General features: G+C 42.2%; 1 protein-coding gene and 1 long non-coding RNA gene across 9 annotated transcripts in view; one reads left to right on the top strand and one right to left on the bottom strand.

Annotated features, from left to right (window-relative positions):
- Window positions 1–1,113: 1,113 nt before the first annotated feature.
- On the top strand, window positions 1,114–11,737 carry LOC141919239 (uncharacterized). The gene is made up of 3 exons (XR_012621905.1): window positions 1,114–1,346; window positions 7,667–7,828; window positions 11,524–11,737. It is a non-coding gene; the product is annotated as an uncharacterized LOC141919239 (long non-coding RNA).
- Window positions 2,784–17,129, bottom strand: part of B3GALT5 (beta-1,3-galactosyltransferase 5) — a 35,495-nt gene continuing 21,149 nt past the window's right edge. For 4 of the 8 annotated variants that reach the window (XM_074814389.1, XM_074814386.1, XM_074814391.1 and 1 more), the window contains exons 2-4: window positions 12,028–12,178; window positions 8,453–8,642; window positions 2,784–8,027 (exon numbers count right to left, since the gene is read on the bottom strand). In XM_074814389.1, coding sequence (XP_074670490.1) covers window positions 7,071–8,027; window positions 8,453–8,545 — 1,050 coding nt within the window. In that variant the 5' untranslated portion in view covers window positions 8,546–8,642; window positions 12,028–12,178 and the 3' untranslated portion in view covers window positions 2,784–7,070. Of the gene's footprint in view, window positions 8,028–8,452; window positions 8,643–12,027; window positions 15,257–17,129 lie in introns of all 8 variants that reach the window. The other 4 variants (XM_074814388.1, XM_074814387.1, XM_074814392.1 and 1 more) reach the window with 4 other exon arrangements.

Raw genomic sequence — 17,129 nt, 5'->3', positions numbered from 1 at the left:
TCTTATAGAGGAGCAGTAAATTTTATTTCGATATTAGTCCATTTCCTTTGCAACACTTGTATACAAAATAAGATTTCCTAAAAGCTTAGGGAACTGGTGAATACCAAAAGATCTCAAGAATATAGTAAGGACTGATATGTTTATAGGGTAAAGTTTCCCATCCCCTCTTCTCCCCTATCCCGTGCAGCACTTTCTTCAGCAAAGTTGGAGAAGGCAGTACCACACAGTTACAGTGGCCTCTGGCAGCAACCCTCCTGCTACTTGAGTTACACCTGCAAGGCATGTAGGAATTGGCCTCAACATAAGGGGATGGGATCCCTAAATGGGGTGGGGGGGCGGGTGAGCACAGAGGTACATCGCGCACCCTCACCCTCAGCACAGAGCTCTCCCTGCCAGAAACAAGCGCTGCTATTCTGCCGCCTCCTCACCCCTGGCAGGAGCAAGCTGCATTACTCACACACACCGCAGCTCACTCCCACTCCTGCCTCATGGTTCAGTTCACTCTTCTTTTTAATTCCCTCACTGAACCTTTACTAGCAGAAGCACATGTAAAAGCTACAGGTCCCTTTATGTACTGGAGTCAAACATTTACTTACAACTGCTGTTCCAGCAATAACAATTAAATTAAACATGAGGGGAATAGAGCTGCCTGGAAGATCTACAAGCTGGAGGTGTAAATCACACCACATAACTAATTTATGACATTCTGCGCCTACAGCTGTACACTGACAGTTAGTAAGTGTAAGGGCGGCTGTGATTTGTAAGGGCTTTTAGTGACAGAAGAATAGGAAGCTGATTACACAGACCTCTATCCCTGAACCCAAAGTCATAAATTAAATAAGGTCAGGTTAGGTCAGTAGCTGAATTCAAGGGATATTGTGTACACGGTTCAATTGGAGAGATTCTAAGAAGGGACTTGGTTTTTTTTTCCCCCCACAAAAATAATGTATTTTTGAATTTGTGAAACATAAGGCAACCACAAGGTTATTTCTCAACTATTGAAATTGTCTAATTACATTTTTCAGTGAAAATGTACTTGAGTGAACTTTTTAGAAGGATAGCCTTAAAACCACTGTATTACTAGGCTTTGAAAAAATCTCTGTTTTGCTCAGCCAGAACATGTTCAAGTTCAAGTCTGTTTTTTCCGACTGGTTCTCCTATGTACGGCGTATATCTAAGTCCTGTGACTCAGATGTTTTCCACTATCCAGTGTGATAATACTTGAAGATACTTCTGGAAATATATTGGTGGAATGAACTAATTAATTTAAGTCCAGCTGCAAACAAACAAGAAAAATACACCAGAAAGCTAAGCGAGGAAAAAAGATAAAACAGAAGATAAACGTGGTAAGGGAGACCTTTTCTAGTTATGTTGTTTCGTTCATAACTGCTTGTGCTTGGCAGACAATCTGATGGCCTTCAGTTATTTGACATTTCCTTTTTAAGTGATAGGGGAACAGTGCTGTGCTTCCGGGTCCCAAGGAGCATGCCAGTCAGCCACAGTCAAACAGTGCTGGCTATGGTGACACAGGCAAAACCATTTCAGGTTGGATCTTGATCTTCCAAAAGGTATCAACTGTGGTTAAAATTGTCTTTTATCAATTCCCCTGCTATGGTTTTAACAATCTTGCACTTGACACTCTTGTCATTTGGAAAAAAATGTTCTGAATTCAGATCACACCCTGTTTATAAGGTGTTGTTTTAAGGTGCCTTTGACTTAAAGGTGTACCATGGGTAGACTGTAAACGGCAGGAGTGGCTAATGTGGCAGGACTGCATGCTTAATGCTTGGGAAAGCACTCCCATTCTTGGTCTCTTTCTCTTTTATGGGAATTATGTATTCCCCTTAGGAAGAGGAACCAAACAGTCATTTTACAATGTACATGCTAAGGCATTTTAGAGAAGGGGAGCAAATTCAACAGATTCAGATTCCACAAGGCTAAGTGCCAGGTCCTGCACTTGAGTCACAACAACCTCATGCAATGCTACAGGCTTGGGGAAGAGTGGTTGGAAAGCTGCCTGGTGGAAAAGGACCTGGGGGTGTTGGTCGACAGCCGGCTGAATATGAGCCGACAGTGTGCCCAGGTGGCCAAGAAGGCCAATAGCATCCTAGCTTGTATCAGGAGTAGTGTGGCCAGCAGGACTAGGGAAGTGATCGTCCCCCTGTGCTCAGCACTGGTGAGGTTGCAACTTAAATACTGTGTTCAGTATTGGAAGACATTGAGATGCTGAGCTTGTCCAAAGAAGGGCAACGAAGCTGGTGAAGGGTCTAGAGCACAAGTCTTAATGAGGAGTGGCTGAGGGAACTGGGGTTGTTTAACCTGGAGAAAAGAAGGCTCAGGGGAGACCTTGTCACTCTCTACAACTACCTGAAAGGAGGCTGTAGCGAGGTGGGTGTTCGTCTCTTATCCCAACTAACAACTGATAGGACAAGAGGAAACAGCCTCAAGTTGCTCCAGGGGAGGTTTAAGTTGGATATTAGGAAAAATTTCTTCACCCAAAGGGTTATCAAGCATTGGAACAGGCTGCCCAGGGAAGTGGTTGAGTCACCATCCCTGGAGGCATTTAAAAGACATGTGGATGTGGCACTCAAGGACATAGTTTAGTGGTGGACTTGGCAGTGTCAGGTTTACGGTTGGACTCGATGATCTTAAAGGTCTTTTCCAACCTAAATGATTCTGTGATTCTATTCTTTTTAACTGGAAAAAGAGCAAGCCTCCTCGCTTGACTACATCCCAAAATGTTAATACATTCGCAACCAAAAAGATAAGAGAACACACAAAACTGTGGTAACAAAATGCTTTACTAAAATATCATACATTGAATAGTTAGCTCAACATTCTCATGTTCTATGCAAATAATGCAAACATTGTCACGCATTTTATATTAACAGTATATAGTAACCCGCACAAATCCAAGAAAAGCAGCATTCCTGTCAGATCCATTACAGACAGTTAGCCCTTGTGTTCCATTCAGCTTTTACGTAAGGCAAATATTTCATTACAAAAATCTATTCTGTATTCTCAAAAGTGCCTAGAAGGGTTATACGTCCTCGATAATACTGAATCAGATGAGATGCGTGTCCAAATCCTTCGCGGACATTTTTGAAAATCCTAACCTAAACTCAGAATGTTAGTTGATGAGTTAGAGTTGTGAAAAATGTATTCATTTTTCTGCAGTCAAGAACTGATCTTGTGTTGGAAGAAATGGAGTATGCTGAAATACACAACTGTAATCAACTCTAAGATACTATCAGCTCTGCTGATTTTTAAACTCCTTCCTACTAAATAAAAAGCAGTGGATTAACTTTTTAGAGTAACTTTTCAAAGCTATTCATAAAAATCTGATTTAATGATCATTTGACCTAGAAAGCATAAAAATATTAGGGTAATACACTACTTCTACAGATAAACTGCCCCAAAATTGCCTAAATCCTTTTATTAGCCTATACAAAATTTTAAAAATAAGTATATGTACACCGCAGTATTATGTTTACAGTTCTAGTTATACTTCCGATCTTTTTGTGATGTCTTTCATAGGAAAATACACATAATTTGGCAACTAATACTGTTTTGATTGTGTTAAAAGTCATGATCTGAGGCCTAAGCTGCAAAAACTAATTTCATTTAGCTGATACACATAAACTGACTAGCACAGTGGCTTTGTTTAAGTAAATGAATTTGACTTACATGCAATCATCTACTTTTCTTAAATCACCTTTTCCAGCAGGATAACCTTGTATTTTAAGTAATTAATTATTCATTTACTATATTCTTGTTCAAAGCAGCCCACTGAATGGAGAGAATTATGAAATCAATTTCAAATTTATGTGAGCACAAAGAAAATCATATGTTGAGAAAAATAATGTGCAGCAACATAAAGCATACACTTGGGAAGATAATTTGCAAAAAGGAGAGGAACAGGTTATCTGAATCCATAACATTTCAACCTGTACTCATTTGCACCTCATCAGAGATTTAGCAGTGATAACCCAAATGCCTCAGCTAGATAGGCAGGCCATTAGATGCTTAACAACATGGGGACAAAATATTTTGAATGCAGTAATAAAGAGAGGCATCTTGCACGGATCACCTGAAATTACAAATAGACTCCCTGGAAACGGTATCCAGAATGGGGTGATTTCTTAAAACATGCCTGAGAACCTCATTCCTAATGGCATAGTGGCTATGAATTTAGCCCCAAAAATATAGTGGTAGCATCTGCAAATGTGATTAACAGAGAATAGCACCATCTTCTCAGTTAGTAGCTATATTCAAGTAGTTAGGAACAGTCCTGAACTAAAATAAAAGCCACAGTCAAGAAGTCTAGCAGAACTTGGCCTTCAAGGGTAGCTTTTTTTATGATGATACAAAGCCACAAACTGCTCAGGTAAGACATATTTTAATGCCACTCACAAGCAGCCGTCATTCAGGGAAGCAACCCAAAATCCTGTCTCCTTAATGGGAGACTTTACCCTTTGGCCATGAACTCAGCCTAACAGAAGAAGAGCAGCTGCACCATCCCAGGAGCCAGGTGCCACCAAACATCTTGGATGTCAACACCTAGTGGAGATGAACAAGTCAACATATCCATATGTAAATTAATAGCTAATTCTGCCAAGATACAGGCTCCCTGGGACTGTGCGGTTGGACTGGTCCTGCCAGCTGGGATAAAGTTGGCACCAGGCACAGAGGTGGAAGTGAGACCCACAAAAGACTGCAGAATTATTTCTCTAAGAACAAGAAGAGGCCAGGATGAACATTAGGCTGCATTACGCTGTCCAAGCTCACAGACCCTCTAGCCCACAAGAGAGGGAGCTAGGAGAGGCCAGGAAGCATTCCTTTATGCGCAACATTTTTCCATAAATTAAAGCAATAGCCAGCTTGCACCTTGGGTACAATAGCAGTGAATGGCAAAAAGACATTTCTGCAGGTTACATGGAAAGAATAGAGATTAAAATGCTGTTGCTAGGCTTTAGCAGTCTGACCCATCGCACTTAGTGAAGGCAACTGCAAAAGTAAGTGTGCTACAGCAGGGCTTTGAGTCCAAGGGCAGATACACCCATAAAGTTGGGATGGGAGAGGGAGAGATGCTGTTCAACCTGGAGCTGGGCTGCCTACCCCCTAGCACAGGGTACGCACTAGGGAAAGGCAAGCACCTCCTTGGCCACCCACCCAACCACCTGGATAGCCATATCCCTGAAAACACCATATACATAGCCATTTTCTGAATGGGAGACTTAAAATAAAGAAGATTGTTCTACCAAACAAATAAACACTATTTCTTTCATCATCAGTTGTCAAAAATAAGTGCATGACAGGTTACTCTACATCAGAAGAAAATAAATAATATCTTATTACCATTATTAAACACTTCTCAGGATGGGGAATATTCCTGCCAAAAATATCCTGTCCTTCAGACACAGGCAAGTAGAAAGAGACACTTGGACAGTCCTCATAAACTTCAATAAAAAAAAAAGAAAAACTAAAAATAAATAACCCCAAAGCAGTAAAATATCTTTCACTGTCTTTCCGTCATGTTTTTTACCACATTTAGCATACATCCCCATCCCCAGGGCCTTGCCCTGCCATCCCAGAGCAATGGTTCCCTGGGCCCTGGTTCCCCTCACTGGGCCAGATCCTGACCCCCACCTGTCATCACCAGGGCCCAGCCATCACTGTCTTGGCCTAAGACCTACCTCATCACCATGATACTGACTTATGATTGGGACACTTGGTTGGACCTGGCCACCATCGGTGGGTCTGTCCTGCTCCCTCATGTGGGTGTGTGGGCTGGGCCCTGCTGGCTGTCGGATCCCCTCAGCTCCCGGCTCATCTTCCCGTGGGAGCAGCCCCACTTTTACTGCTCTCTGAAAAAAACATTTCACACATAGTATAGGTATTCAGTACTTCTTTTCTGGTAAAACTGACCTTTTCTTTGTGTGAAAGTAAATCAAATAGGAGTATTGCATAAGGCATGATTTTATGAATGTCTTTCTCCCCCTCCATAGCCCAAATGTATTTTTTGTAGCATCTACTGTAAAGACTCAATTCCTTATCTCTGAAATTTATAAACATCCTAGCGATTTCATGAGTCTTTGCTTGGTAATGAAATAAGAAATGAGGCTCATAGCCTGTATGATTACTTGGGCACCTTTTCCCTCTAGGTCTTGGTTAAAAGAGAAAAATCCTCCTGTCTTCTCCCTTACACACTCAGTTCCTCACAGCGAAAAATGTCTAAATCAGATGTACTGTTTAGCTCACTGTAAGTGGCTCTAGTTTAGCTTTGGCAAGCCATTTACAGTAGCTTTCAAGCTATCAAAGTGAGACACAAATGCAAAAGACGTCTCCGGGGTCTATTTAATAGAAAGACCAGGACACTCTCCACTGAGTGTGGATCCGGCTCTACCACATATCATTTTCAGCAGGAGGCACATATAGGGAAACAGATGCAGTAGCCTTACACATTTACCAGGTGATGTGCAGTACCTAAGGTTGTCCCAGGAGTGCTGCATGGGCAAATTCTTCCATCTCTGTAAGAAAATGTGTGTAGACTGAAGGAGGGATCTGTGCCAGTGCACAGGTCTGCCCACACAGAGCTGACTGCAGGGGCAGGGCTGCAGTTCCCTCTGCCAGGAGGGGAACGTCCTGACAGCTACAAACACCTTTTCTTAAATGCCTGCACAGATGGGTGCAAAAGCAGTAATCTATCAAGGGGGACCAGGAAGAAGGTGTAAATTTTCTTCTCTGAACAAAAATACTTTGACTTTTAGTTTGGCACTGCAGAAATGTTCCCAGTCCTGTAGCAGCAAGATTTGGAGGTCAGGTTTGCAGACCTGCATCTTTCAGAAAAAAATAATAATTCTAACTTGTGTAGAGAAGGGATGCAAAGAGGTGGAAGTGAGTGGGAGAGAAAGAGGTTTGCCTGTTCTTGGACAGAAATGGAGATTAAAATAACTATTTAAAAAGTCTTCAATGTGATGGATCTAGAGTTAATTGGGAGTTTTGCTGGAGTCAAGAGCAGCCCTGTAAATGTAAAGCATTTCAGTTTGTTAATTCAAGCAGGGAAGGTGCTAGAGCACTCCTCCGTGATTTTCTGTCACTAAGTGATTCCAGTAGCTCAGCTGCTCAGATGGTTCTACTTCATGGCACATCACAATTTTCTTAAAGCGAGAAACAGAGAACCTAATCCTTTCTGGAAAAAACGTCTGCTCTGAATGAAGCTCCTCCAGACGAATTTTTAATTTGGCAAGGCACAGTCCTATGAATACATCCTCCAGTTTAATGAACGAAACTCTCTCTGAAATGTTATAGATCTGACTAGCAACATCAGTGGATAAAACATAGCCAGTCCCAGAACAAAACGGCGGGTAGGTCTTTCCCGGATACTCTTCTCTACTCACGTACCACTTACTCCCTCTTCTCCGTATGGGGTACTCGTGCAGCTTTAAAAAGCCTGTGAAGAATCTAGTGGTCCTCTTTTTCCTTAGAAGAAGCTCAGTGAGATAAAAAACATTGACAAACACATCTGTGTCAGTTTTCATCACAAAGCTGGACTGGTAACAAAATCTGTGAATCCACTCCATTCCCATCATGGTCTTCAAAGTCAAATTGTAATAAGTGTCGGTAAAATTCTTTTGAATAATGTCTTTGTACTTTTGGCTTTCAGCAGCGATATCAGCCTGCTGGCTGAGATTCACAGTGCTTCCCAGGAGGAAATATGTCACCAGGCGCTTGCCGGCAACTGTTCTCTCCTTCCCCCAGGTTTGCCGGATGGCCATCCTGGCATCTACATGGTGGTATGAGGATGTCACGAGCAGGACGAGAAAAGGTGGGTTCTTATGGCAGTCTATATCCGGGAGCTGCGAGAAGTTGCCTCCAATTCTCCTAAAAGTCTCTATGGGGAATATATAATCATGGCTGTTTTCACAGAATATACAGAATTCAGTCAAATTGTTGTAAAAAACCCAGAAGCTAGCACAGCTGAGTCCTACAAGGCAAACAAACAGCCTGAATTTTCTGAAATCCATCTGAAAGAAACAAGAAGGAACAGCACATTAAAAAAAATAATATCTAGTTCCTTTCAGTGCTGTATACCAAACTCACTGCATAGGGATTTAAAGCCAGGTCATCTCTAATTGAAAGCTACCTATTTCAGGGCACACACCCACACGTATTTCTCTTAGTATCATTCCCACAAAATGTTCTGCTGGCAATCAAATTCACACTCGTGCTTACTTGAACCTGCTCCCCAAGTCATCATATCCTCAGAAATCCACACAGGCTTGTCCACTGATACCAAGTTACCCTGACTGATGCCTCCTCCCCATTTTCAGTGTCTTACAAACCATGACTTAGACCCACCAGGGCTTTCACAAGCCAGAGAGTGCAGAAGCAGCAGATATGTGCCCATGCCAGATGAGAGAGAATAACAGTAATAGGTATTTTTAAATACCATGTTTCTCCATTTGTTTGAAAAGTGCCTGTGTTCCAGAGCCAGCAAGTGCTGTCCAACTGGCAGACGCAGCCAGGTTCCTCCCATCTTCATCTTCTTTTCATCCTGTGGGACTCTTGCACTGACCCAGATATTGCTCCCAATCTTTTTGCTGGAGGAGCCATGAATTATGTATTTGACGTTGGGTCAACTGCTCAGAAAAAAAAAACAACAGTGGGTCAGATTATTTGGATGTTTCACCTTTTGTTGAGTTTAAGCAGCTCACTAGGGCATGCTAAGGTGAGAAGGGGGTTGTCCATACCCCTATCTTCTTTTTAGGTGACAAAGATCCAAACAATAACAATGTTAATTCATTCATCCTTGTAACAGATTAATGTGCTGCATACCTGGTTAAAAATTAGTGTAAATTTTGAGAGAAGAATTATCAAAGTAGACCCATACCAAAAAAATTACTCATCTGCACAAATTATCCTGGTGAGAAGAGTATAATGCTTCAGATACTTATTCCACTAACCCACAGGCCCACCAACTACTAGTTTAGAGCACTAGGATGGGGAAATTTTTACCGGGGGGAAGGGCATTCCCTTCTGCTTCCTCCCTTCTTAACAAAGAATTGGATCTGGCTTCCCATCTAAAAATACAGCAAACTAAATTTACAATCCCCAGAGCTGTAGATTTGATCTCTGCCTTCCGACCAGGAGCGTTCTGCACAGACTCCCCAAAACCATGTCAGTGCCCTCCTTTTGCTCAAATTCCCCTTTCCAAGCAATGAAAAGGTTTTGCGTTGCAGGCTTAAGTTCATTTTAAAGTCCAGCTAGGTGTTCCTGGGACCAAATTCAGCTCATTTTACCCATAAGAGTAGTCCCATTAATTTCAGATGGTATTCTCACAAACATGAAACAAGCAGAACTGGAGTCCTGGTTTACTGAAATTCCTCCCACAGTGAAATGCATTTTTGCAATGATTCACTAATGAATTTTGAAAATATTTCAAAAGTTCACATTTCTTCTGCCATTTATATTTAAATTAACTTTATCTTTAAATAGAGTATTCCTCAGATCTGCTTTTTCTTGTATGTATAGCTCACGGTAGTCTTGCAATTAATGTAAAAATTGCTTTAATTAAATATAAATGTAAAATTGTGTGAGAATATACATATGCATACATATATATATACACACACACACAGAGGCACACACGCAAAAGATTATACAAAAATCTGCTCTGCATCTGTTCTCATGTTCTTCAGTGGCCTGGGAGGAAGCACATGAATATCCTGAAAATAGAGTTTTCAGGAAAGGATGACGTTCTGAGGTTGACAACAGAGCTGCAGAAGTTTGCTCCTGTCGCCAGCTCTCACGAGGCTGTTTGAGGGTCTGATATCTCTCTGTCACAAGAATTCCGGAACATGTACAAACAGAAGTCCTTCAAAGGCTGAACTAAGAAAGTAATTGAGAGCAATTTTCTATTAAAACCCATTAAAACCTTTTCAGAAATACTCAAGAACAAGAAACCATAACGTAACATACTCACTTTACCAGATTTCAGTAGAATTAGACTATTGTGACTTGACCATATTTACTTCTTACTTGTTTCCAGGTTTGGACACTGGTAACAAATCTCAAAAAAAATTTTAAAAGTCCCTGTTCTGGATGTCTGGGAGAGCAGCCTCCCAAACGTAAGTTTGGGCATGTATTTACCATACTGCCTATCCAGAGACAGAATGTCTTCCTTTTTCAGTCCATGTATAAAGCAGCATACCTTATACAGATATATAAACACACACACACACACACACACACACACGCAATGCAAACATTTTTAAATTTATGTAAATTGTAAAACATATTTTATAAATTTTGCAAATCACACATATGTACATGTACCATTTCACAGCAGGTCCCTCCCTACTGCCAATGCATAGGCAGTGGCCTTGATAAGAAATGCACACTTCCTGGAGCAAAGTCTCATTTGTTCTGACTGTGTGAAATACTAGCTTTTGTCATCAGCTTAATCACCAAAAGCAAGTTCAAGCTTATCTGGAACTGGTAGGAAAGGTGTTCTTTTTTTCTCAAACTAAACATTTGCAATTACCCATAGAGGTATTTGCAGAGGGGATTATGAAGAGGGCTTGCAGGGACCAAGATCACACCAGTAGCAGCTTGGGTGTTCCCAGTTTGGTGTCTCAGCTCTCTCTGCCTCCCCAGCCATGTGTAGGAGGGAGCCATCCAGATAACATGCTGCACCCCACTCTGGGGACTCACCCCAGCTGCAGCTCCTCACTGTGACCCCCAGCCCTGCAGAGCCACGCAAGCCCCCGAACCAGGTGCAGTGGAGGAGTCTCAGCCTCCCTATCTGTACAGGACTGTGCCCCATCTTCTGCTGCAATCCCGTTTCTTCCCTGTTTCATTCTTGCAATAGTCTTTCCCCAGGATAGCACCAGTTCCCCAAACTCCCCGCTGCAGGTAAACTCAACAAACACATGGGAGTGCACACAGGTGTCTCACCTGATGGCCCTGCCTTTAATTTTCCCCCTTGGAGCTCAAGAAGGGAAGTTGCCCCAGATGCCCCCGAGGCCAGCAGTAGCCTGTGGTGCAATGGGGAGGGGGCTGTTGGAAAAGATTCATTTGCACAAGTACAGCCTTGGTGTCCCAAGGACCCAAGCTTGGCAATACGTTACGAGGTTGGCATTTACTGAAAGAACACCAAGGGAAAGGGTGACAGAGAGATGACCAGCTTCCTCTCGCTGAGGCCATTTATCTTTTAAAACCATAATATTCATTCTTGTTTTCAGGTGAATAAGGAAAATTTTTGAAGTTAAAAAAGTTTTATATTAACACAGGCAGGTCGGTTCCTTGGACCGCTTAAGTTGCTGTATCAGGGAATTAAATCACCCTGGTATTGGCTCCTTATCCCTGGGATCCTGAGCCCCATCCCATCCGTCACCCCACCTGCAAAGAGCAGGTTTAGATTCGTGGGTGAAGCAAATGCTCTGTCTCCCCCACTGCCCGGGAGAACTGCTGTATACGGCGAACATATGGAGAACAACTGCTTCTGTTATGTTTCAACAGGACAACATGGCTGTGACTGCATTCAAAAACCTGTCACCATCCAACCTAATGTATCTTGCTCTACAGCAGAGATACAAGCATCGGTTAGGTGTGACAAGACCTGTGGTTTCTAAATTATCTGTCACTGTATCTTTCCTCCTTTGCCTGCATCTGACAAAAAATACAGTCTGTGATTCAAGATTTCCAGCCTGCATCACATATCTCCATGAAACAGTCCTGGAGGTGTTAAAAAGAAGGGAACAATAAATCTACAGGAGGTGGTCCAGAAAGCAATGGAGACTTAAAAGGAACCGTTTCTGGAGGTCATTTTGAACAGCATCTAGTATTTTTGCATCAAAACAAATCTTTCCAGTTTTATAGAAAATCCTTTTGCATGACATTATACCTGATTTGTTCTCTCTGATCTGAGTCACAAATTACAGCTTGTAATTATCTCAAAGCTTTTTCCATCTCCTATCGTTCCAACTGCAAAATATTTTATGTAGGGCAATGCCCAAAACTTACCTGCTTCGTGTCCTAGAGAGCTGTTTGTTTAAACTGACCGGTGCAGTGTTCCCTGGCTCTGCACAGATCCAAAGGAGGTTTGTACAAAAGCCTGAGACCCAAGCAGCATGGGCTACAGGAGCCTGCAGTCCAGCACTCCTCTCACACACGCCTGAAATGAACACGTGAAGAAAAGCAGAAGATAGTCAAGGTCTGTGGTCCAAATCAGTCAAACTGCAGCCCTCTACTTTGCAAGTATCTATTTCCACCAGCTACATGAACTTGCTTCTGTGTTCTGCCATGGTAGCAGATTGGTTCTAAGGTCTCTTTGTTCACACCACTGACCCTTGTGTAACTCCTTCGTGTTGCACAGTGACAGGGCCATGATAACTCCTGTGACAAAGCCTAGTTATTCCATCAAAATTAAACTGACACCTCCTTTAGGTCTGTTAATGAGTACAATTATCTAAACGGCACCAAGAGATCAAGGCTATATGCCATATAGATCAGGAAAAGCAATCTGGCCCAAGGCAGAGAGAGGAAAGTAGGTCTAGAGTCCTCCTGAGAAACAGATTCAAAATATCAATTTAAAGAAATAAAGTTTTCTTAATTTTTCTGGGGCAAAGCTACAGTCATGCCACTGAGTTCAATGAATGATCGGCATTGGCTTTGCTCTGAGGCCACACACATCAGCCAGGGAATGACCCCAACTGCAAACAAGCAAAGTGCTTTTGACCATTTGCAAGAATCCCCACTTCGTAAACAGAGACACAAGCATCTGTGACAGGGCAGACCCAAAAGCAGAGACATGATTTAAGTGTGTAAACAGGAGTTACAACCTCAAACACTGCACAGGTAAAGTTGTCAGCAATATTCCCATTTTCCTCTCCTAATAATCAAAAGTAACATGTGCCCTGGTATAAGTACTAATAATACCTGTTAACTTTTGATTTTCCTCAGAATAAAGCCTCTAAATTGTTTTCTCAGAAGCTCAGCAGGACATGAAGAGGGATTAAACACACATAGATAATAAGAAAATGACAAGTACAGCAGGAAACATTTATTTTTTCCTAAATGCAAGCATTTCAGAGGAGCAGAGGGCAGCTTGGAGCTCTCAGAGATGATGTCTCTGGCAAGGCAGTGGGTTCAGCAGTGGCCAGGCCACTGTTTTTACAGGGATACATGTGGGCAGCTGGGTTTCCCCCTTAGCCCAAGCTCAGAAGTCAGGGAGGGATGACCAGGTGCCTCTGGCCCAGCAGTTTTCGGCTGTCCCCCCACTCCCGGAGCAGGATGCTGCCCGGTGCCTACCAGACCTTGTCAGGAACAGGCAGCGCCTGCTCAGGTGCCATGCAGGACTATGATGGTGGTGGTGAACCTCTACTCGAAGTAAAAGATTGCATGGGGACAGACTACCCTGCCTCGTCCCCTGGGAGCACTGGCTGTCTCCTCCTGCCCTGTGCACTCAGTGGCAGCATCCTGCAGAGCCTCCCAAGCCGGTGGTGCCATTTCCAGCTGAAAGAACTACGCACAAACAGTCACCGAGGTGATGAGGCTAAATGTTTCCTTCCTGGCACCTTAAAATGTCACTTTTCGGAGGGAGGTTTTTACAGCAACATGTATTAAAAGTGTCCTCACCTAAACCAAATGTCAAGATTGGCAGGCAGGAAGGATGGAAACCTGAAAAGGATACAGGACAAGGGAAAAACTTTTTCTGCCGCCCTCACTGCCAGAAACCCTTTTTCCCTCTGCTGCCTCTCACCTGCCTCTGCTATCAGGATTGTCTCTCCTTGTCAGTCCATCAGCAAGTCAAAGCAAGACGTTGTAGCTCTGCTTCACACATGCCAGTTTCTGTCATTTAAACACTGAGTTGCTAGGCACTTTATTTACAGCCAAATACTCTCTTTTTTTTCTTTCTTTTGTCTCTTTATTTTTGTCATTTTTTGTCTCTGGGGTTTTTTGTCTTTTTTTTTTTTTTTTTTGCAATGCTGCTGCGGAGGGGTGAGCTTTCCCAGTTCCTCTCCAGGCACCTCCACCCTACCCCTGGCCTGCCATGATGGGGTGTGCATGGGGAGAGAAGGTCTGAGGCGTGGGTGCTTTTGATGCTTAAAATAAGCCTCTGGCTCTCTTTTATGGCCGGGAGCTGACTCTAGGGAGCGGGTGAGCCATTCGCCCACAGTCACAGAACCCGGGCAGAATCCCCATCTCCAAACCCTAAGCAATCAATTAGACAACAGATAGAAAAGGAGCATTATTGTTACTGATTTGCAAATGCTACTATGTTGCCTGGCTTATGCTCTGTCATTATGTTACTAATACCCATTTAGCTGATTGACCACCCAACTTTAACAGCAGATTGAATCTTCTTTGCAGAAGATTGGGCTGCTTTTATTCACCACTTAGGATTTTAATAAGAAAAAAAATAAAAGGAAAAAATAGTTACCAAAAAAAAAAAAAAAAAAAAAGATGAAGAGTAGAAACAAGTCGTGAATTTAATTTTTTTTCTAGGGAAAAAAACATATTAGGGTGATATGTTAAATTCTAGATTAATATTAATCCCAATGAAATACCATGCATATATACATAACACAGATGTATACAGATATATGCTCATAACTCAATTGTTTTTAGCAGCATGACCAACACAGCCTAAACACTGGTATAGTTATAATCAGCAAAGAAACTTTTTTCCCAGCAATCAAAGAAAAACCATGACCAAAAAAAAGAGACTTTAAAATATAAATTGGTTAAAATTCAGTAACTGAGTAAGAGCCCCTGAAAGTTTCACCCCCATGCGCCAGATCTCCTCCCATCGAGCTATGATAGAGTTTCAGAAGAGCCAGCTGACATACTGTAACTCCTTAACCTTATCTCTTCAAAGAAAAATTTCCGCCATTTCCTCCTCCAAATCATGTTTTCTGTATTATAGAGGGTAATGTACTGGTGGTTAAACACAGTACCAGCATATGCATATAAACATACGGTGAACATGGCAGCTTTCTCAGAGGCAAGGCACAGGCATAGGAGCTTTGCATGCAACATTCACCCATTAAAAAGGGGCATCTTTATTATTACAAGGGAAGGAACCAACATTTCTAGGTCCCATCCACAAAAACAGAATCTTTCCAGTTCAGATACAGAAGTATCAGTCCGGGTGTGGAGATTTTGATTACTGTAATAGTTGCAATGGCCCAGACCAGAGGTCCATGTGGTCTCCGGATTCTGCCTCTGAGACTACCGAGGTGGCCGATGCCTAAAGGAGAATAAAGATCATGGTGAGAAGGCATTTGTGACACAGCGATCTTCTGAATAAGAGGCTGCATCTTCCTCTTTATTAAAAAATCATCAAGAGACATTAGTTCTTGATGCACCTTGATCTCATCTACCCAGCCATGACCACTTGTTCATGACATTCATTTGGAAAAGCCAAACAGCACCCTCAGACCAAAATGCAGTTTTGCTCTCAAAACCAGCAAAAAGTCTGGCAGGAGGTGGAGCTGCTCCCATAATGTCACAAGAAAGAAGTGCTGCATCTGAAGAGTCAAAGAGAAATGTATTTCCAGGGACTTTAGCCAAGTCAAGAAAGCTTACTTTTATTTTAAAATATCATTTTGTTTTTCCAAGCTGCCTGTAAAATTCTCTTGATGAATCCTGGCCCTAAAAAGCCCACCAAAATGTCAGCTTGGATATTTGTTAAGGTCAGATCCCTTTGCCAGGAAGGAGAAAAATGTTGCAGTGGAGGCTGTTAGGCACCCTGTTGCAAAGTTCATACTACCAAGAAAGAGAAACTGTACAGGACAGCCATTACAGTCCAGCCCCTGGAACAGGTGCTTTTTGTCCTTTTTAGGACCATATTTGGATGGTTTTAACTTAATCCACTTCCACAGGCAATCCAAACACAGCTGGAAGGCAAAAAGCAAAGAGGCATCCTCTCTCACAGGCAAAGAAAACAGCAGTGCCTCTGGGGCGCTCCCTCCTTGTTCTCCCAGAAGGACCTTTTCTCATCTTAGTATTTTTTTCCAAACATTCAGCCTAAAAGTCTTCTCTTTCTGTTTCTGTCTTCCCTTCACCTGCTGTGTACCAAACGTCACTTTCCGGGTTTCTCTTAAATTCTAATCAACTTGCTTCTTCTAATGCTCCCTCTATTCTTACAATACCCTCATCTTCCATTTATCACTGATGCTAATGACCATATTTAATATTTTTAAAGAATTGCCTCATGAATCAGCAATTTTACTACAATTACTATTTTACTTGCTATATACCAAACTCCAGATCTCACCAAACATTAGCAATCGTCCATGATGGAATGAATCAGAGCAACCTTCTCACTCTGTATAAAACTCTGTGGTTCACTGTGCTGAATAGAAACAAAATCCAGCTCACATCCACCCTCTTATCCTCATAAACAAATAAAGCAATGAGGAAACTTCTTCTTTAAGCTCTTGCTGTCAATGCTAGGACTCCAAAAGCCTCGTTCTCCAACCTATAGAAGCACCGTTCTTCAAAAATTGTATGTATGTTTCTGTGTCCCCCAAAACAAATTATTTATTGCACCTCCATTTACAAGTAGTGCTACACATTGCATTTTTCATCTTAATGAAAAAGAAAAATAAACCTGAAAATGGATTGAGACAGCAATCTCAAGATACATGAAGTAAGAAGTAAAAGAGCACTGCAGAGAAGAGATAGCTATACAGATTGTACAAAAAATGTTCAAAGCAGGAAAAATTACCAATAAAGACATTCCAATGTCACTCTTAAATCTTTCACAAACACAGTGCTGCTCAGCCCTGCCAATATCACTGTAGGATGAGGGCTGGTCAGGATGGTACCTTTCAGATGTTTTATTCCCCGACTTTAATCTGCGGCAGCACTTGCTCAGAGTAGGTGAGCCTGGTGCTCGTGCTGTTCTGTGCCCTTTCATTTCATGATGCCTCTTGGCACAGTTGGTTTTTAGTGTTCGGAGCTTTATTCTTCCCCTGTCAATACAACAGTTGAACTAAGTCTTTGCATTTACATGTCTATTAAAGAAGCAACCTGGTACTTTTGGAGGATAATGTTCCTGGCTATCATATAGGTTCCACCCAGGGCTGAGACAGCCCAGGGACAGCCACTCAGGCTCC

The sequence above is a fragment of the Strix aluco genome, chromosome 2, assembly GCF_031877795.1.
Source record: "Strix aluco isolate bStrAlu1 chromosome 2, bStrAlu1.hap1, whole genome shotgun sequence".
In the NCBI taxonomy this organism is placed as follows: Eukaryota; Metazoa; Chordata; class Aves; order Strigiformes; family Strigidae; genus Strix; species Strix aluco.
This window is presented reverse-complemented; position numbering and strand designations above follow the sequence as displayed.